This window comes from Bos indicus, chromosome 22 (genome assembly GCF_029378745.1).
Source record: "Bos indicus isolate NIAB-ARS_2022 breed Sahiwal x Tharparkar chromosome 22, NIAB-ARS_B.indTharparkar_mat_pri_1.0, whole genome shotgun sequence".
Lineage (NCBI taxonomy): Eukaryota > Metazoa > Chordata > Mammalia > Artiodactyla > Bovidae > Bos > Bos indicus.
In genome coordinates this window covers 7329483-7350477 of record NC_091781.1, presented here as the reverse complement: position 1 = coordinate 7350477, position 20995 = coordinate 7329483, and the positions used below count along the sequence as shown (strand labels likewise).

General features: G+C 45.9%; 1 protein-coding gene across 1 annotated transcript in view; it reads left to right on the top strand.

Annotated features, from left to right (window-relative positions):
* The window catches only part of GLB1 (galactosidase beta 1), a 104064-nt gene that overhangs the window by 21518 nt on the left and 61551 nt on the right, over positions 1-20995 (top strand). The window contains exons 2-6 of the mRNA XM_019984740.2: positions 5914-6083; positions 7750-7900; positions 8440-8500; positions 9720-9814; positions 17458-17638. Coding sequence (XP_019840299.2) covers positions 5914-6083; positions 7750-7900; positions 8440-8500; positions 9720-9814; positions 17458-17638 — 658 coding nt within the window. The remainder of the gene's footprint in view (positions 1-5913; positions 6084-7749; positions 7901-8439; positions 8501-9719; positions 9815-17457; positions 17639-20995) is intronic.

Here is a 20995-nt window from a genome sequence, read left to right as displayed (position 1 = left end):
GGCATACACACTGAGGAAACCAGAAGGGAAAGAGACACGTGTACCCCAATATTCATCGCAGCACTGTTTACAATAGCCAGGACATGGAAGCAATCTAGATGCCCATCAGCAGATGAATGGATAAGAAAGCTGTGGTACATATACACAATGGAGTATTACTCAGCCTTTTTCCCTTTAAGGTAAACTTTACATGGGCCTTCCCTGGTGGCCCAGATGGTAAAGAATCTGCCTGCAATGCAGGAGACCTGGGTTCAATCCCTGGGTCAGAAAGATCCCCTGGAGAAGGGCATGGCTATCCACTGCAGTATTCTTGCCTGGAGAATTCCATGGACAGAGGAACCTGGCGGGCTACAGTTCGTGGGATTACAAAGAGTCAGACACGACTGAGCAACTTTCACTACTACCGACTTTACATACAGTGAAATGCATGAGACATTTTTTAATTTAACAGTGTTTTGTGTTTTTTTTTAAGATTTGTTTATTTTTGGCTGTGCTCGGTCTTCGTTGCTGTGTGCAGGCTCTCTCTAGTTGCAGCGAGTGGGGGCTGTTCTCTAGTTGCCGTGCATGGGCTTCTCAGTGTGGTGGCTTCTCTTGTGGAAGCACAGACTTCAGTAGTTATGATGCACTGGTTTGGTTGCCATGAGGCATGTGGGGTCTTCTCGGAGCAGGAATTGAACCCGAGTCCCCTGCATTGGCAACAGGATTCTTAACCACTAGACCACCAGGGAAGCCCACCGCTTGATGAGTTTTGACAAACGCATACACCTGGTAATCCCAAACCCTGATTCAGCTCTAGGATGTTACCATTGCCCCAGAAAATGCCCCAATGTTCCTTCCCAAGCACTGCAATTTTCAATTAGTTTATTTTGTTTTAATACCATCAACATTTCAGAGTAACTCTTACCATGGGACTTTAAAATGTCCCACATGTTGGATTTGGCTTCTTACTTCCTTGTGTTAGAGTTAGATTCAGGTTCAGTTGAGATTAAAGTTCAACAATGAGCACTGCTTCAGGGTGGGGCTGTGTACATCTTCCTGAACCACAACGTGAGAGTCACGTCTGCTTGTTCCACGTTCATGAGGTTGACATGAACAGAGGGATCACATCTGCCTGATCCCTTCTTATAAGATTCCTTCAACCTTGATGATGGTGTTAGCATACACTGATGATTACCAACAAAGGTCCACCTAGTCAAGGCTATGGTTTTTCCAGTGGTCACGTATGGATGTGAGAGTTGGACTATAAAGAAAGCTGAGCACCAAAGAATTGATGTTTTGAACTGTGGTGTTGGAGAAGACTCTTGAGAGTCCCTTGGACTGCAAAGAGATCCGACCAGTCAATCGTAAAGGAGATCAGTCCTGACTGTTCATTGGAAAGACATGTTGAAGCTGAAACTCCAATACTTCGGCCACCTGATGCGAAGAGCTGATTCATTTGAAAAGACCCTGATGCTGGGAAAGATTGAAGGCGGGAGGACAAGGGGACGACACAGGATGAGATGGTTTGATGGCATCACCGACTCAGTGGAGATGAGTATGAGTAAACTCCAGGGGTTGGTGATGGACAGGGAGGCCTGGCGTGCTGTGGTCCATGTGGTTGCGAAGAGTTGGACACGACCGAGCGACTGAACTGAACTGATGATTACAACTTAAGTCTATTATTTCACTTAAGGTTAGGAAAGGATGTTTTTCAGATTCTGTTATTCTGTTGCCATTTATTAGCTAGAATTCTGTGAAGAATTCTCCATTGTCAACTTCTTGGTTACCCTGAAATATATTTTTTCTGTGAAAAGGGAAATAACCTGCTTGGCTTTTTTCCCTTTGCTTGTCATTTTTGGAGTAATGAGTTGGTACTCTCGCAGTCTCCAAAAGTGACTGGTGAATTCTTTTTTCCCCTCTGTGAATCATTATGAACTCATAGGTGTTAATATCCTTGCAGTCTTTTTGTTCCAGATGATATCTATTAAGTTTCTCTCTTTTAAAAATATTTTTTTTTAATATGTTTTGATTTCTTGGCTGCCTTGCATGGCATATGGGATCTTAGTTCCCTGACCAGGGATTGAACCCTGCATTGGCAGTGTGGAGTTTCAACCACTGGACCACCAGGGAAGTCCCTCTCTCTTTTTTAAAGAAAAGGCTCAGTTGTTTCTGCCCAGGGCCAGTGGGAGCCTCTGGCTTAGGCCCTGTGTCCATCCTGCATCTAACCAACCCATGAGTTCTATGGGGTCCACTTCCTGCCCACCTGACCCGTCGCTACCGCCACCAGGGTCCACAACTCTGCTTCCTTGATGGCCATTTCAGGAAAAGAGCAGAGTACCAAGTATTTGAAAACACACGTCTGCTCCTATCAGTCCTCTGTTTAAGGTGCTGTCTGTGGCGCTCGGCATAAAGCCCAGGCCCTTGGATGGGAGGTCAGAGTTCATTCGGTCTGGCCTGTCCCGTCTCGCGGTTTCGGCTGTCACTGTGCTTTATCTGTGTTGTTCCACCACTCCCTGCCCGAGTGCTGCACCCTCTCTGTCAGGGCTCCCAGTTTCTGCTGCCTGCCTTGCACCTCTCCTTGGCTAACTCGTCTTCATTCTGGGGCTCAGCTTAAACCAGGCATTCTCAACGCTGACCGTACGTTGCATCATCTGGGCAGTGTTAAGAAATGCCAAGGCCTGGGCTCCACCCAAGATCAATTAACATCTGCATGCCTGAGCGATGAGGTTTGACTTTGCTATTTTTAAAAGCTTGGGCAGATGATTCTGATGTGCAGCCAAGGTTGAGAATCACAATTTGAGGTGTTCCTTCCTCTGGGAAATTCTTCTTTGTCCCCCAGGCCTGGGTTACAAGCTGTTTATTACTGTTGCCATCTTCTGCTCTTATCCCATCCCCCAGCTGTACTCGACGTAATTGGGTAACTGTATGTTTAAGGTATACAACTTGGTGGTTTTATCCTCATTTAATCATCTAGTACTCATTGTGTTGATTCTTGAGTTTTTTCCTCGCTAGACAGAAGCTTCACGTGGGCTGCGGCTGCATCTGTGTGGTTCCCCTGTTATTACTCAGCACATAGTAGGTGTTTGTAATTTTTATAAATAGTTATTAGGTTGATGTTTGGGCTGTATTTTGAGGTTGTGTGAATGCAGAGATGGTGGTGCTGCTCTGTTCTGTGGAATTAAGCCACAGAACACTTCTCTCTAAGCTCATTTCCTACTTCTCTGAACTACTTCTCTTAGACAAGGAGATTTGTGGGATCTTAGTTCCCCGACCAGATATTTAACCTACATCCTCAGCTGTGAACATGCAGATTCCTAATCACTGGACAGCCAGGAAATTCCCAACCAGCAGACTTCAGACAGCCCTTTCCTCTTCCCAGTTCTACCCGAAGTCGCTCCCTCCCTTTCTATCGGTCTAAAGAATTTCCCCAACCTCTGAGCTGCCTTTGAACTCACAGAACTTGTGGGAAACCTTTATTTGATATTTAGGCGTATACATGCTTTCAGGTGTTTTTAAAATCATCCATTGGGCAACTTGGTATATGAAATAATTTTTATATTTTTGTTAGTTTCTGGTTTTTGGATGGCGATTAAAGCATTGCTTACTGGAAGAATAAAGGGATATTGACACTCTGGCATTTGAAAAAATGATTCTTAAATTAGTTTTTTGTTTATTTTTGGTTAGTAAAGCTTTCCAGTTGTCCCTTAGCAGTCTCTGAATTGTTTAACTTTTAGTCACAATGCTTTTTTTTTTTGCCATGCCTGCAGCAAGCGGGATCTTAGTTCCCCAACCAGGGATCAAATCCACGTACCCTGCGGTGGAAGTGCAGAGTCTTCACCACTGGACCCCCAGGGAAGTCCCACAGTCACAGTACTTAAGCTCTCTAGTTGGATTTCAAGCCAAGTGGGATCTAGGACCCCTGCTCTCATGGTTGTTTCCAGATACGGCTTCAAGGGCAACACTCAAAAGTTTCATGGACTGTTATGCTGCTATGAAAAAAAGATTTTAAAAAAATGCCTAAAGATGCACAAGAAATTTTACCAACAGTTGTCGTTCAGTCGCTAAGTTGTGTCCGACTCATGGACTGTAGCGTGCCAGGCTTCCCTGTCCTTCACTGTGTCCCTGAGTTTGCTCAAACTCATGTCCATTGAGGTGATGATGCCATCCAACCATCTCATCCTTTGTCGCCCCCTTCTCCTCCTGCCCTCAATCTTTCCCAGTGTCAGGGTCTCCTTTCCAGTGAGTTGGTTCTTCAAATCAAGTGGCCGAAGTATTGGAGCTTCAGCTTCAGCATCAGTCCTTCCAGTGAATATTCAGGGTTGATTTCTTTTAGGATTGACTGATTTGATCTCCTTGCTGCCCAAGGGACTCTCAAGAGTCTTCTCCAGCTCCACAGCTCAACAGCATCAGTTCTTTGGTGCTCAGCTTTCTTTATGGTCCAACTCTCACATCTGTACATGACTACTGGAAAAACCATAACCATTGTTAACAATGGAGGACACTAATTAAATGGTTTCTTGTAGCCTTGGGTTGGGAAGGTCCCCTAGAGAAGGAAATGGCAGCCCACTCCAATATTCTTGCCTGGGAAAATCCCATGGATAGAGGAGCTTGGTGGGTTGTACAGTCCAGAGTATTGAAAAAGAGTTGGATGTGACTTAGCGACTGCTGCTGCTGCTGCTAAGTCACTTCAGTCATGTCCAACTCTGTGTGACCCCATAGACGTCAGTCCACGAGGCTCCCCTGTCCCTGGGATGCTCCAGGCAAGAATACTGGAGTGGGCGACTAAACAACAGCAATTTGTAACCCTGGTCCTGTTGCGGCATGAGGTCTGTGGCTGCCTTTTTCCGTCCACCAGAGGGCAGTGTTCTATTCTACCTAAAAGTCGGCCTCCCCTTTGAGGTCTTCTCTTTCAACTCCTAGCATTTCGCCTTCTCCAGTGATCCCCAAACAGTGTTTCTTGAAATTTGATTTGATTCTAGAAATACAACTTACATTGCAACACTGCAGAGATATACATCCATATGCAAATCTATATATGCCTATATAACTAAAGTTTCCTAAAATAACACTTATCTTTGTAGAGAAGAGACTTGTGGTTGCCAAGGAGAAGGGGGTTGGGGAAGGGATGGATGGATTGGGAGTTTGGGGTCAGCAGATTCAAGCCATCATATAGAGAGTGCAGAGACAACAAGGTCCTGCTGTACAGCACGGAGAACTATGTTCAGTATCCTGTGGCAAATCATAATAGAAAAGAATATGAAAAAAGATGTGTATCTACAGCAAAGATTAATACAACACTGTAAATCAACTACTTCAATAAAATACAATTTTTTAAATAACCCTTGTCTCTTTACTATGTGTAATACTGATTTTTTCTTTCTTTTTTCTGCTCTCTTTCATTTAAAAAAGTTCTGATAACCCAGATTGAGTTCATGATTCACAAACTGGGTCTCACATATTGCCTTCGATTTCATTTAGTCTGGCATCGTGCCTTTTTACGGATGAAGAGACAGAGGGTTAGAGAAGGATGCTCGGTCATGGTGGGGCTCAGAACAGCAGCTAGGAAAAGGTTTCGGGGCTTCGGACTTCTGGTCTGTTGCTCTCAGCATAGTGACATTCCTGCTGAGGGAGATGCAGGGCTCCAGCAGGGCGCGGCCGCAGGGGGCGGGGGAGGCAGTGTGTGTGCGTGCATGTGTGTGCGTGCGTGTGTGTGCGTCCACGTGTGTGTTGCCACCGCCCACTGATTGTCACATTGGTGCCAGCCTCTGGAACTTTGCGTGTAGGTCCTCCTCGCCCTGTCTCAGCAGTGGTTTGTTTTATAGCCCAGAACCAGGCACGCACATAAACTAAATGTGTAGGGAGTCCCTCATCACCGTCCAAACATCTGCTTTCTGAGGGTGGAAGTTCTCATGTGGTCCAATCCTTGCTCTGTAGAACGCCACCCAGAGAACATTCCAGATCGACTACCGCCGTAACCGCTTCCTCAAGGATGGCCAGCCCTTCCGCTACATCTCGGGAAGCATTCACTATTTCCGTGTGCCCCGCTTCTACTGGAAGGACCGGCTGCTGAAGATGAAGATGGCTGGGCTGAACGCCATCCAGACGTAAGTAGGAGGGCACTGGGCTCCCCTCCGAGGCAGAGACACGCGCACCTGGAGTGGGGGACCAGCTGCATCTCTCTGTGCAGAGGTTTCGTTGCTCAGAACGGGAATAGCATGGTCTGGTATCCCACTTGAGTATTCTTGCCTGGGAAATCCCATGGACAGAGGAGCCTGGCAGGCCACAGTCCACAGTGTCGCAGAGAGTCGGACACAACTGAAATGCCTTAGCATGCACAGTGCCGTGGGAGAGGTTTGTCGTGGGCTTGGGTGTCGCTTCTTTAGACAGTTAACTACTTCTTCCAACCTTGAACTTTGTCAGCAGAAATCATAAAATGAATATCAGCTTAAAAAGGCAAAGGGAAGTAACAGTGATTGAGGATTTGCTGTGTGCAGGACAAACGACATGGATGATGCCATTTCTCCAAGTCAGCCGAATACAGCTGATAAAACTGAAATTTGCCGAGGCATGTGCTTTTGGACAGAAATCCAGCTGAGATTTAAAGATAAGGGTGTTTGTAGGTGGCCGTAGCTCCTCTCAGCTCCTAGGGGAACATGCCTTGTTGGGTAGATCCCTGAAACCTAGTTTGTCTTTGTGGTTCTGCTGGGGTGATTCTATGGCCCAGGGTTACAGAATCACCCCCAATAACTATCTCTCCTCATCTCTTCTGTTTGTTTCAAAATGACTAATTGAGAAGGAAGTTGGGGTGGCTGGCCACTCTGGTTTCTGCATTGCTGATGTGGATTGCTGATAACTTTTCAAAGATAAAGTATGAGAAAATCCAGCAGCAGATTCCTGGGACAGATGGTTAGGGAGAATCCCCTTCATTTTTCTGGTTGTAGGACCACTGGGGCCTGTCTGTAGTTTTAGCCCTAAAATTAAAGTTTTAAAACTAAACTAAGTTCTAGGAGACCAAAATGGCTCCAGGGAACCAGGAAACCCTGAAACCATAAGTCTGGGGTCACCAGAGAGACCTTTGTGATGGCAATGGGTAGCTTTGTATTTAAATTTGTGTCCCTTGCTGCAGGCAGCCAGGGAAACTGGTCAGAGTTTTGGTTACTTTACCTCCTTCAGGGTATTCCTGATAAAATTTTTGGTTAGGAAGACACAGGGCTTGGAGGCTCTTCCATTTTTATTGAAAAACATTTTTCAAAAAGTAAGTATATCGCTTATGACCTTAACACACATACTTTCATTTTTCCTAAGCCTTACACAGGCATATATAATTTTTACACAGTAGAAGTTTGTGTCCATGTAATTATGTATTTTTTGTTTTTTGGCCACGCCGTGCGGCTTGCAGGATCTCAGTTCCCCAACCAGGTATTGAACCCCAGCCCTGTCAGTGGAAGCCCGGAATCCTAACCACTAGGCCACAAGGGAACTCGATATATATATATATTTTTTTTTTTTTTTTTTTTTTAATTAAATCAAGCATTAAATAGGAAGGGGCATCCTTTGTGGCGCATACACTTAAAAGTGTCCCCACAAGTTTGATTATCTGGGTAGCTACCGTGAAAACTCAAAACAAGAGTTTTTTCTCAAGAGGCTGCCTTAGGAAGATGTCTGTGTATGCCCTGTGGGTTTATAGTTCTGCAGAGTGGTTCGGAAATATGTATGGGACCCCTGGAATTGTGAGCTATTTTCAGGAAGGGGCTGTGTGCGTCTTGGCAGGTACGTGGCCTGGAACTTCCATGAGCTGCAGCCTGGACAGTACAATTTCTCCGGGGACCATGATGTGGAACATTTCATTCAGCTGGCGCATGAGCTGGGACTGCTGGTCATCCTGAGGCCTGGACCCTACATCTGTGCTGAGTGGGACATGGTGAGTGTGGCTAACCTGGCCTCGTCTGCCTGGTGCGTGGACAGACGGGGCTCTGGGGGAAAGGGAATGAAAGTGGTGTGGATAAGTCTCATTCCAGATAGCACGGGCCTGTAGCTAAGAAAGCCCAGGTGTCTTTTACCTTAGGTGGTGGCCAGGCAGAGAGGAACAGGGAGGGGTGAGAAGGCATGGGTCCTCCCCCTGGTGGTCACAGACAGAAGTCAGTTTCCTCATCTGTTAAGAGCAGTTCATAAAGTGGCCTCTGTCTGCCCCACAGGGTAGATATGAGGTTCAGTGGAGTAATCTATAGAAAAATCTTTGATTCTCAAAACACTGCATTCATGCAGAGTGATCTTATTTTTTATTATGTTTACAATCTCTAATTGCCCTGAAAGTTACAAACCAGAAAGCCTACCTCAAATACCCGTTCTCCATGACACATTTTTTCCTTTACTCTCACTGCTAGTAGTATTAATAATTTCTATCTCCCCTAAGACCTTAAAGTGGTTTCTTTTTTTAATTTGCTTGTTTCCCCATCCTAGGGAGGATTACCTGCTTGGCTATTGGAGAAAAAATCTATTGTTCTCCGTTCTTCGGATCCAGGTGAGTTGTTAGAGATGTTGTAAGAGAATTTAAGAAAGTTCAGATACTTTATATCCAAAGGGTCAGATACAATATTTCAAAGGCTGGGGTACTCCTGGGTGAATGCTTCTGAAAGTTTAGTAAAAGTGTGGGTGTCCATCATTCTCCACCAGACGCTGAATGTGTAGGAAAGAAGGATTGTTCGGACAACTCAACTAGATCTTGTCGATGCCTTGGTAACTCTTTGAGTTAGCACTGGGCCCTGTTTGCGGTTGACTGATTGACTTGAGTGCTTTCTCTGCCTCCATTCTCAGCCTGTGACTTGATGGGGATGACTCCCAGCTAACCAGACGGGCAGACGTAGCTTCTCTGGTGGCGTCACTGGATCTCTCTTCATCTACTTTTACAGAGTGATCTGTGAGTGATAGGTTTTTCCCCTTATCTAGCTATAAACCCTGACCGGTCTGCAGGCCCCGATTCGCTGTATTTATTTTTGCTGGCGTATGGTTGACTTACAGTGTGGTGGTATTTTCTGCTGTACAGCGCAATGAATCACATATGCATATTTTTGAGATTCTTTTTCTATGTAGGTCACTGCAGGGGACTCAGTAGAGTTTCTAGCTGCTTTTCTGTCTTCTGAAGACTTCATTTCGCTTGGGGATGAAGCTGGTCATAAGAGCAGCTAACAACGATTAAATCTGCTGTATAAAAGGCTAGTACGAAAAAAAATAAATAAAAGGCTAGTACGTTATGCTCTGTGTGGCTTTTCTTCTTAGCGTATTACCCACACGTTTTACACTCTTAGTATATTATTAGTATTTTCCCATGTACTAGCTCATTTAATACTTACAGCAGCTTTGTGAACTGCATACTTATCCCCATTTGACAGTGTAAATGTATAGTTGATTAGAACTTAATTTTTTAAAAACTCAGCTGTGACAGAGAAGGACCCATCACTCAGTCATTCAACAAACACGGGCAGATGCCTCCTGTGCTGCAGGCTTGTGGCCCTAGCGGCAGGGGCCGATATCAGGCTGATCCTCTGAAGGCTCCGCTGAGCGGACAACTCCAGGCAGGACAGCTTTTATCAGACTTGCGGTGCACGTGACACCCCCGTTTCAGAAAGTAGTGGTTGAATCAGTCTGTTCGATCTCTGCTGCCAGCCCCAGGATAACAGGGTGCATGGTGCCTCTTTGTAGTAAAAAGGTGTGTGATGGTGTTAAACCTGGCTGTTTTCCAGATTACCTTGCGGCTGTGGACAAGTGGCTGGGGGTCCTTCTGCCCAAGATGAGACCCCTCCTCTATAAGAATGGAGGCCCGATTATAACAGTGCAGGTAATCATGGAGCCCAGGCTGGTAGGGGGAGATTTCCATTTATCCACACAGTATACGGGAGTGAAGCAGATGGGAGCCACATGTGACTCTTTCTTTCTTTCTTTTTTTCTTTTTAATTTTTAGAACTGAAGTGTAGTTGATTTGCTATGTTATGTAAGTTTCAGGAGTCCAGCAACATCATTCGGTTTTATATACAGATATAGATTCTTTTCCAATATAGGTTATTACAAGATGTTGAATATAGTTCCCTGGGCTCTACAGTAAGGTCCTTGCTGTTTATCTTCCTATGTCTATCTCTAAGAGGCAATGCCACAGACGGTACTTTGATTTAAATTGCATTTTGAGGGGGCTTTACCATTTTTGAATGCTCTCTGTGTGAGACTCTGTGCTGGCCGCCCTACAGATGCCATTCAGTTATCCCAGCCACCATCGCCAAAGAGGTTAAGTGGCTTGGCCAAGGTCACGCAGCTGGCAGGTGGCAGTAAGGATTGCAGCCTGGCCCCTCTCTGCTCCCACAGCGCCTTCTGGCTGCAGGGACGCAGCCCGGACCGACCCGCTTTGGTGTCTGTATTGCGTCGGTCGTCGGTTCCCGTGGGTGTAGAAAGAGGATGCGGTGAGCTGGGGCCACTGTGTTTTCTCCTCCCACTTCCTGCCCTCACCTTCCTTCTTCCATGTGTTTTTCCCTTTGCAGTGACTGGTAGAAGGAGGAGTCTGTCATGTGGCAAGGGTGTTCCAAGAGAAAGATCAGTTCACTTGACCTGCAGTGATTTTTGATATTTGTAAAATGACTTAGGTCAAACAAAACCATGTCTGTTGGTCATTTGCAAGGGTTCTCTTACTGCAGAGAGTATGTTATGTAAAACTGGCTGTGTCCCGGACCAGCATGGGATGTATGCAGTGCTCCCTAGGGGAATGTGGGCCAGCACTTGGGGCCAGCACTGTTCACTGTTCATAGGGATGGTCACTGTGGGGAAGGAGCCTGGCCCCTTCTGTGCACTTAAGACCCAGGCTGTAAGGGGCTCCGTGGCGGTCCAGTGTTTAGGACTCTGCACTGTCCCTGCTGTGGCCTGGGTTCACCCCCTGGTCAGGGAATTAAGATCCCACAAGCTGTGTGGGATAGCCCCCCTCCCACCCAAAAAAAAAAACACAAATATGCAGGTTGCAACAAGAGGGCTGGGCTGACCAGGGTGCCTGTTCTGACATTGTGTGGTAGAGAAAGGCCAGGCTGCTATTCCCAGAGGGATGTACTACTGGTAGCATTCACTGCCCACAACCTGTCCTGAGTCCGTCCCAGTTAAGCTTCAGTTCAGTTCAGTTCAGTCGCTCAGTCATGTCCAACTCTTTGTGACCCCATGAATCCCAAAACGCCAGGCCTCCCTGTCCATCACCAACTTCTGGAGTTTACCCAAACTCATGTCCATCTAGTCGGTGATGCCATCCAGCCATCTCATCCTCTGTCGCCCTCTTCTCCTCCTGCCCCCAATCCCTCCCAGCATCAGAGTCTTTTCCAATGAGTCAACTCTTCACATCAGGTGGCCAAAGTATTGGAGTTTCAGCTTCAGCATCAGTCCTTCCAATGAATACCCAGGACTGATCTCCTTTAGAATGGACTGGTTGGATCTCCTTGCAGTCCAAGGGACTCTCAAGAGTCTTCTCCACACCACAGTTCAAAAGCATCAATTCTTCAGCACTCAGATTTCTTCACAGTCCAACTCTCACATCCATACATGACCACTGGAAAAACCATAGCCTTGACTGGATGGACTTTTGGCAAAGTAATGTCTCTGCTTTTGAAGATGCTATCTAGGTTGGTCATAACTTTCCTTCCAAGGAGTAAGCTTCTTTTAATTTCATGGCTGCAATCACCATCTGCAGATGGGAATACCAGACCGCCTAACCTGCCTCTTGAGAAACCTGTATGCAGGTCAGGAAGCAACAGTTAGAACTGGACATGGAACAACAGACTGGTTCCAAATAGGAAAAGGAGTACGTCAAGGCTGTATATTGTCACCCTGCTTATTTAACTTATATGCAGAGTACATCATGAGAAACGCTGGGCTGGAAGAAGCACAAGCTGGAATCAAGATTGCCAGGAGAAATATCAATAACCTCAGATATGCAGATGACACCACCCTTATGGCAGAAAGTGAAGAGGAACTAAAAAGCCTCTTGATTAAAGTGAAAGAGGAGAGTGAAAATGTTGGCTTAAAGCTCAACATTCAGAAAACGAAGATCATGGCATCTGGTCCCATCACTTCATGGGAAATAGATGGGGAAACAGTGGACACAGTTAAGCTTATAGGAGCCCATTTTCCTATATGACGATTTCAAGGCTGAAGCTGGATGTGTCTGTCTAGCTGGGTCTTCCTCCTTCCTCTTGATCTCAGGTTTTCCTCAGTTTCCATTGTTTTTTAGTTCATTGTTGTTGTTGTTTAGTTGCTTAGTCATGTCTGACTCTTTGTGACCCCATGGACTGTAGCACACCAGGTTACCCCATGGACAGCCCACCTCTGTCCATGGGATTCTCCAGGCAAGAACACTGGAGTGGGTAGCCATTTCCCTCCTCCAGGGGATCTTCCCAACCCAGAGATCAAACCCATGTCTCTTGCATCTCCAGCACTGACAGGCAGATTCTTTACCATTGAGCCACCTGGAAAGCCCTTTGCTTCTAAGTCACCTTTAAAAAAAAATTTTATATATTTACTTGGTTGTACTGGGTCTTAGTTGCAGCATGCAGGATCTTCAGTCGCAGCATGCTAACTCTTAGTTGGGACATGTGGGATCTAGTTCCCTGACCAGGGATCACACCCAGGGCCCCTGCACTGGGACTAAGGGGTCTTAGCCACTGGACCCCCAGGGAAGTCCCCCCTAAATCACTTTCAATTTTGCTCACAAGTTTTCCATATCTTTTGGTTATTGAAAGCCACTAAAATGTCATCCCTGGAGAAGGGAATGGCAGGCCACTCCAGTATTCTTGCCTGGAGAATTCCACGGACAGAGGAGCCCGGCGGGCTACAGTCCATGGAGTAGCACAGAGTTGGACACGACTGAGTGACTAACACTTCCACTTTGACTTTCAAAATGTCATCAAATACAAACTCTGCACAGGAGAGCAAAGTTGACTGATTTAGAGGGCTGGACGGTGGGCGTGTTTCCTCCTGTATCCATCCCTGGGAACCTCAGGTGACATGAACTTAACTCTGGGTCCTGCCAGGGAACTGAGTTTCCTCCTCTTTCTTCTCCCCACATCTCTCTGCATGCTCAAATCCCAGCTAATCCTTCTTCTCCTTGGTAATCAGGAATGGGGGCCTTCTACCCTACAACCTAATTTGTGGGGCACTCGTCATGAGGGATCCCCTCTGTTTATACCTATTGTTTTGGAAGGTCAACAACTGAAAATGTCTTTGTTGCTTTATAGTAAATCCCCTACGTATGAACGAGTTTCATTCCAAGAGCACGTTCCTAAATCTAATTTGTTCCTAAGTCCAACGAAATTAGCCCAAGTACCCAACTAACACAATTGGCTGTATGGTACTATACTATAATAAGTTTATAATACTTTCCACACAAATAATACATTAAAAAAACAAACACAAAAAAGAAAACGTGTTCAGTCTTACAGTACAGTGCCTAACAACTGGCACACAGGGGTTGGCATCAAGCGAACAGGCAAGAGGAGCAACTGACTGGAGAAGGGAGACAAGGTGGGAGATGGCGGAGCTGAAGAATCGTCAGCAATAGGGGACGGAGTACAAGCTTTGATTTCATCCATGCCTGATGTTGATGGTATGGGTTCTGGCTCCTTGCGGGATCAATTCTGTCTGTTGTCATTCAGTTGCTCAGTCGTGTCCGACTCTCTGTGACCCCATGGACTGCAGCACTCCAGGTTCCCTGTCTTTCACCATCTCTCGGGATTCGCTCAAAGTCATGTCCATTGTGTTGGTGATGCCACCCAGTGATCCCCTCCTCTGTCGCCTCCTTCTCCTCCCGCCTTCAATCTTTTCCAGCATCAGGATCTTTTCCAGTGAGTCGGCTCTTTGCATCAGGTGGCCAAAGTGTTGGCGCTTCGGTTTCAGCCTCAGTGCTTCCAGTGAATATTCTGGGTTGATTTCCTTTAGGATTGACTAGTTTGATCTTCATGCTGTCCAAGGGACTCTCAAGACTCTTCTTCAGGACCACAGTTTGAAAGCATCAATTCTTTGGTACTTGGCCTTCTTTATGGTCCAACTCTCACATCCGTACATGACTAGTGGAAAAAATCATAACTTTGACTATACAAACCGTTGTTGGCAAAGTAATGTCTCTGCTTATCAATACTGTCTAGGTTTGTCATAGACAAACAATTCTGTCTACCCTCTTGGAAAATGATCCAGTGATATCTAGGTGGTAGCCCTTTTGTTCTCATCATAGATGACAATGGTAGCACTGGATTGCATTCTGAACAGCTCCTGCAGCCTTTGTGAACTGTTCTACATTTGGGTCCCATGCCTCGAAAACTAAACAGTGGCTCCTCAAATAAAGCAAATGCCCTTGCCATTTCCCTGCATTGTGAATCTTTTCAGTTCTTCAGTTTCTTCATCTTCCTCTTGCTTCTCTTCATCCTTTCTCTGGGCACATTCACATCTTTGATAGTCCACAACTTGAAGGTTCGTATGTAGGGGACTTTGGAGCTTACAGGGTGAGATGATTATCTTGGAGCAAGTATCTGCACGCTGCGGTAGGGGCCCCCTGCCTGTTGTGGTAGATCAGTGCCATTGGCACACGGCCGTTTATGCACTGTCTAGGGTGCTCGGGCACCACAGTAACGTCCTCGAGTAGCTGAGACAGAGACTTACGGCCCAGAAGCCCCTGGTGTTTACTGTCTGGCCCTTAATTGAAGAAGTTAGCAGACTCCTGCTCCAGGAAAATCAGTGTTCCTTGGAATCTCACTTCGACTTCTGTGCGTCTTTCAAGCCCTTTTCTGTATGTTTCTCCTCTCACCTGCCCCGCCTCTCCTTTCCCCTCCTTGGCAATGATAGAGAACTTGAATATACGCTTTGTTGCCAGCATTTTGAGCCCTCACAAGGTGCCAGGTATCATGTATCGGCTCAGGGATTCCTCATGCAGCCCAGTGGGGAAGGCACACCCGCCTCTGACAGACAGACAGACGGTTTACAGGTGGAGCCACATGGATGAGAAGAGGCAGAGCTGAGATTTGCACAAGGGCTCTTGGGCCTTTGATGTCTGTGCCTGTGACCGCAGCGCTGAGCTGCCTTGCCAATGTGGAGCTTGTCTCTCTTTCTCTAAAAAGCAAACCAAATTATGTGTATGCATGAATTACAATCCTGTTTAAAATACCCTCCTATATTTTACTGTAATATAATGATGTTAATGGATAAACGAAGCTTGAAAAAGTAAGTGAAGATCAACGATGTCAGCTTGGGCATGGCCAGAAAAGAACTCGGGGTGCAGAGGCTGTGAGCCCACTTTGTTGCTACAGCTGACCTTTAAGTTAGCTCTGAACTTCTTGGCAGCCAGATGATGAAGGAAGACACAGCCATATAAGTACCTGTTTTTTTCTTTTTGGCTGTGTTGTGCAGCCTGTGGGATCTTAGTTCCCCAACCAGGAATTGAACCTGTGCCCCCTGCATTGGGAGCACAGAGTCTTGAGCACGGGACCACCAGGGAGGTCCCTATAAATAGCTCTTAATTAAAAGGAGGAAAAAGAAAATGAGGAGGAATGTACCTTGCCAGTATTTATGGAGCTTTTCTTAAGATTTATTTCATTTATTTTCAAAGGGGCTGCTGATCAGGATCAGGTCATCAGGGTATCAGGATCAGTCTCCCAAGGAGCGTGTCCTGCTCTGAGTGGAAACACCTCCTTTTTCAGGATGGCTTCATGCCCTGTGAAGCCCTTGGTACTGGCTGCTACTGCCTGTTTTTCTTCTCCTTAAGAGCATTTAAAAGACAGTGTATTCTTTTGGCTGTGCTGGGTCTCTGTTGCCATGCACAGGCTCTCTCTGGTCGTGGCGCACAGGCTTCTCATCGCGGTGGCTTCTCTTCTTACGGAGCGCAGGCTTGAGGGCACGCAGGCTTCAGGAGTTGTGGCCCATAGGCTTAGCCGCCTCATGCCATGTGGAATATTTCCAGAACAGGGATTGAACCCATGTCTCCTGCCTTGGCAAGTAGATTCTTAACCACTGGACCACCAGGGAAGTCCCAGAACATTTTTATGTTATTTTATTTGCCGTACCTGGAGGCATACAGAATCCTATTTCTCCGACTAGGGCTTGAACCTGTGTCCCCTGCACTGGAAGCCTGGAGTCTTACTCACTGGACCCCCCGGGAGGTCCCCGTTTTGCTGTTTGAACCCACACCATGACGGTATAGTCAGAGGGATTCTTGCTGAGAAAGCCGTCACGCGTTAAGCTTTTAGACGGTGACGGTGGTATTGGGTTCCTCTGCATCACTCCCCACCCCTCCCCACACCCCGACTGTGTCCACAGGCTTCCTGGAGCTGCCAGCAATTCTGCAAACAGCCTGCTCTCTGAGCAGCGCTCTCCACCTGTCTCGCCTCCTTGACCAGTGCCTTTCTGTCTAGAGCCGCCTCGGGTAACCCCTCCGGGGAAGCTCCGTTAACCTCCTCTCCCGGCTTCCCTCAGGCTGGACACCTGTTTTCTGGGGGCTCACGGTTTCTTTTAACTTTTTATTTTGGAGTTTAACAATTACTAGCAATGTTGTGATAGTTTCCTGTACACAGCAAAGGGACTCAGATATACATGGATCCATTCTCCCCCATTCTCCCCTGCCAGCCAGGCTGCCACATAACATTGAGCAGAGTTCCCTGTGCTGTACAGCAGGTTTTTCTTGGTTATCCATTTTAAATATAGCTGTGTATACGTGCTAATTCCAGACTCCCTAACTATCCCTTCTTGGGGGCTCTCGGTTTCTTATGCTCATGTTCAAAGACAACGTATTCCTTGTATCACAGAAGTTTGTTTTGTGTTGTGTGCTGAAATTTTTATTGAATTTTAATTGAAATTTTTATTGAATTTTAATTGAAATTTTTATGTTTGGGCAGTTCTTAAATTTTTGTAAAATTGTGAGCTGTAACACACACACATTAATGTGCAGTGAAGGAAGCATTGTGGAGAGAACAGCCACGACCACCCAAGATGGGAAATGCACACCAGGACCCTAGAAGCTTCCTGACAATGCTCTACTTTTTCTCACTGTCCTGACTTTCATGACCATCAGCTTCTTGATTTTTTTTACACTTCTACAAACCAACTATCCGCACACCCACACGTATAGTTTGGTTTTGACTGGTTTGGATTTTCTGTTCGGGAAGTTGTATTATATGTATTTTTTAGTGTCATGCTTCCTTCATTAAACTCTATACCTCTAAGATTTTTTTCTAATATTTATTTATTTATTCATTTGGCTGCATTGGGTCTTACTTGTGACTCACAGGCTTAGGTTTTTATGCTGAGTTGCTCTTTAGAAAATGAGTTTTGAGGATCAAGTGTAGGAGATATTTAGGGGGAGGGGACCCCTAAGCCTCATCATCTCAGAGAGGCTCGAGGAGTTTCTCCAAACCACAGTTTGCCTTAGAACGTTGGAGTCTTCTGATTTTTTTCCCCTCCTCTTTTTTAAACTTGCAGGTTGAAAATGAATATGGCAGCTACCTCTCCTGTGATTACGACTACTTGCGTTTCCTGCAGAAGCGTTTCCACGACCACCTGGGTGAGGATGTGCTTCTGTTCACCACGGACGGGGTGAATGAGAGGTTGCTGCAGTGTGGGGCGCTCCAGGGGCTCTACGCCACCGTGGACTTCAGCCCAGGTTGGTGTCTGCAGAAACCCAGCTCGGCGGGCGGACCTGGGCCTTCTACTCAGTCAATTGCTCTAAGCAGCTATTGTTTAAGTGGCATGGGCATATTGAATAGGATTTCCCAAATTTTCCTTTATTTGTAACGGTGAAATAGAATACTTGATAAAGCACCCTTGATGGCGGAGATGGTTTGATGTCAGCTGGGTTGGCCCTTAGGACACAGGCTCTGTTTCCAGCCCTGGTGGAGCTGGCTGCAGCCTGGAGTCCTGTTTTCTTAGGGGCTGCTGCCAGGGGTTCCCCTACCTGGAGGAGCACCACCTTTCAGGCTGTGTCTGGGATGTGCTGTTCTTGTCTGCACCTGCCCCCTCACCACCCCCATCCCCTCAAGTCGTGGCTGGATGCTTGGGCTGGGTTGAGGCCACTGTGAACTCTGAGGTCAGCTCTGGAGTGCAGAGAACATGCCTGGCACTTCCATCTTCTTTCTGTATAACTCATAACACTGGGAACTGTGATGGGCCGGAGGTGGTTTGGTAGATGCTGCAAAGAATCGTCTTTCCTGACGCATTCATGCTGCGTGAGCCACTGAGGTTCTGCCCATGAAGGCATGGCTGGGGTGCTCAGGGTGCAACGACATTAAGAGGTCTTCACGTGGGTTCAGAGCGGCTTTTATAAAAGGCATCACGGCTAAGTGCAATGGGATCCTGAAAAGGGTCCTGGACTTTTTTTTCTGTTTGTTTTGGTTGTTGTTATTATGAAGGACATTATTGAGACAATTGAAATCTTTGAATAAAGCCTTTAGATAATGATATTCTATCCATGTTAATTTCCTATTTTTTTTTTTGTATCATTGTGTTGTATTTATTTAAAGAATGCTCTTGCTCTTTAGGGGATACATGCTGAAGTATTTAGGGGTAAAGGACCATCCTGTCTACAACTTATTCTCAAATGGCTCAGAAAAAAAAATGTGCATATTTATATAGAGAGGAAAAAACCAATGAATTGGTAAAATGTTAACAATTGGGGAACCTGGGTGAAGGGAAAATAAGTTCTTTGTATTATTCTCACAGTTTTCCTATAAATTTGGAATGATTTCAAAATAAAACGTTACCCCACTCGTCCATAAGATCAGCTCTTCAAGTAGCATAAAGACCCCACTGTTGTTCTGTCTGAGGGAGGAGACACACATCCAGCATTGCCTTCTGTAGAGAAGGATGTTCAGACTGAAGTTGCATTTTTTTTAAAATTCTTCTCTGCTACGAACAAAGAGATAACTGGCTCCGAGTGAACTGAGTGTTTCTAGAAACATGGTACATTGCTCAGATCAATTGGTGATGAAGTAAGTCATCTACAAAGGGCTGCACAGGAAGTGGCATGCTGGTTTCCTCCTGTTTTGGCACATTTCCTAACACAGCGATGAAAAAGCACAGCACTTTTCTGTTGGGAGGAACAAATTGAGGATTATCACAAGTTAGTTATGTTATTTGTATGTGGGGTGACAGCATGGTTGCTACCGCTGTGGGTTCAAGGACAGACACTCAAGGCCAGTGTGCCTGGGGCAGGGGGGATGGTGGCGGCTTCATTTCCTGGAGTGGGAGAGGAGCAGTGCCTGGGGTCAGATCCCAGGAGAGGCTCTTGAGAGCAGGTTTCAAGATCTGAAGCCAAAAAAAAAACAAACACCAAGTAACCCAATTAAGAAATGGAGAAGAGTTCTAAATAGACATCTTTCCAAAGAGGACATGCAAATGGTCAAAAGCACATGAAAAGAGGTTCAACATCACTAATATTAACAATTACAGAAATGTAAGTCAAAACTACCATGAAGTATCACCTCACACCAATCAGAGTGGCCATCATCTAAAATTTACAAGCAGTAGATGCTGAGAAGGTGTGGAGCAAAGGGAATCCTCTTACACTGTTGGTGGGAATGTAAGTTGGTAACAGCCATTATGGAGAACAGTATAGAGGTTCCTTAAAAACTAAAACTACCATACGATCCAGCAATCCCACTCCTGAGGTTAAAGCAAAAGAAAACTAGAATTCAAAAAGATGCATGCGCCCCCAGCATGAAGTACAGCACTGTCTACAATAGCCAGGACACAGGAGCAACCTAAATGCCCATCAGCAGAGGAATGGATAAAGTAGACGTAGTGCACACGTGCAGTGGGATATTAGCCATAAAAGAGTGAAATAATGCCATATGCAGCAACGTGGATGAACCCAGAGAATGTCATACTGAGTGAAGTAAGTCAGGTTCAGAGAGACAGATGGCACATGATATCACTTATATGTGGAATCTAAAAAAAAGGGGGGTATAAATGAACTTACAAAAGAGGAATAGAGTCACAGATGCAGAAATCAAACAGGGTTATCAGGGGATAAGGCGGGAGGAGGGATATGCAAGAAAAGAACCTAAAAAAAAAAATAGAGTAGATCTATGTATATGTGTAACTGATTCGCTTTGCTGTATACCTGAAACTGTCAAAACACTGTAAATCAACTATACTCCAATAAAAATTTTTAAAAAAAGATCTAGAAACCACCTAATGCTTAGTTAATAGTGAGAAATTTACAGCCATAAAGGAAATGAAATTCCACTCTTTCTTGATCATCGCTTTCTCTCCTGAGAGCTAGCCTCGCAGAGAAGCCCAAGACTTGTCCGACGGCAAGGGGTTATTTGGAGACTGGGCTGGTGTGCTTGCGCCCTGGGACACCTGCTGCAGGACCTGGACAGTGCAGGGTGGGCCAGGGTGTCCTCGACTCTGGCTGGAGAGACACTGTTCGTGCTCATTACTTCTCTGTGGAGAAACCCTTTCTCTTTTTAGAGGAGGTGGGGAGAACAGAAGATGTGGGACGCAAGATGAGACATAGACATCCTAATGGAACACTTCAAAAGACAAAAATTGAGCACAAGTGGTCTGGAGTGGCTTGAGATGTACAAATTAAAATACAGAGTGTACTCTGTGACTCAGGATAGATGTAATTAGAGCACAGTGTGTCCCTTTGATTTGTTAATTTGTTGTTGTTCAGTTGCTCAGTCATGTCCCACTCTTTACGACCCCATGGACTGCAGCACACCAAGCCTCCCTGTTCCTCACCATCTCCCGGACCTTGCTCAAGTGTCTGTCCATTGAGTCGGTGATGCCATCCAACCATCTCATCCTCTGTCGTCCCTTCTCTTCCTGCCTTCAATCTTTCCCAACATTAGGGTCTTTTCCAATGAGTCAGTTCCAAAGGACTGGAGTGGCCAGTGGCCAAAGGACTGGAGCTTCAGCTTCAGCATCAGTCCTTCCAATGAATATTCAGGACTGATCTCCTTTAGGATGGACTGGTTGGATCTCCTTGCAGTCCAAGGGACGCACAAGAGTCTTC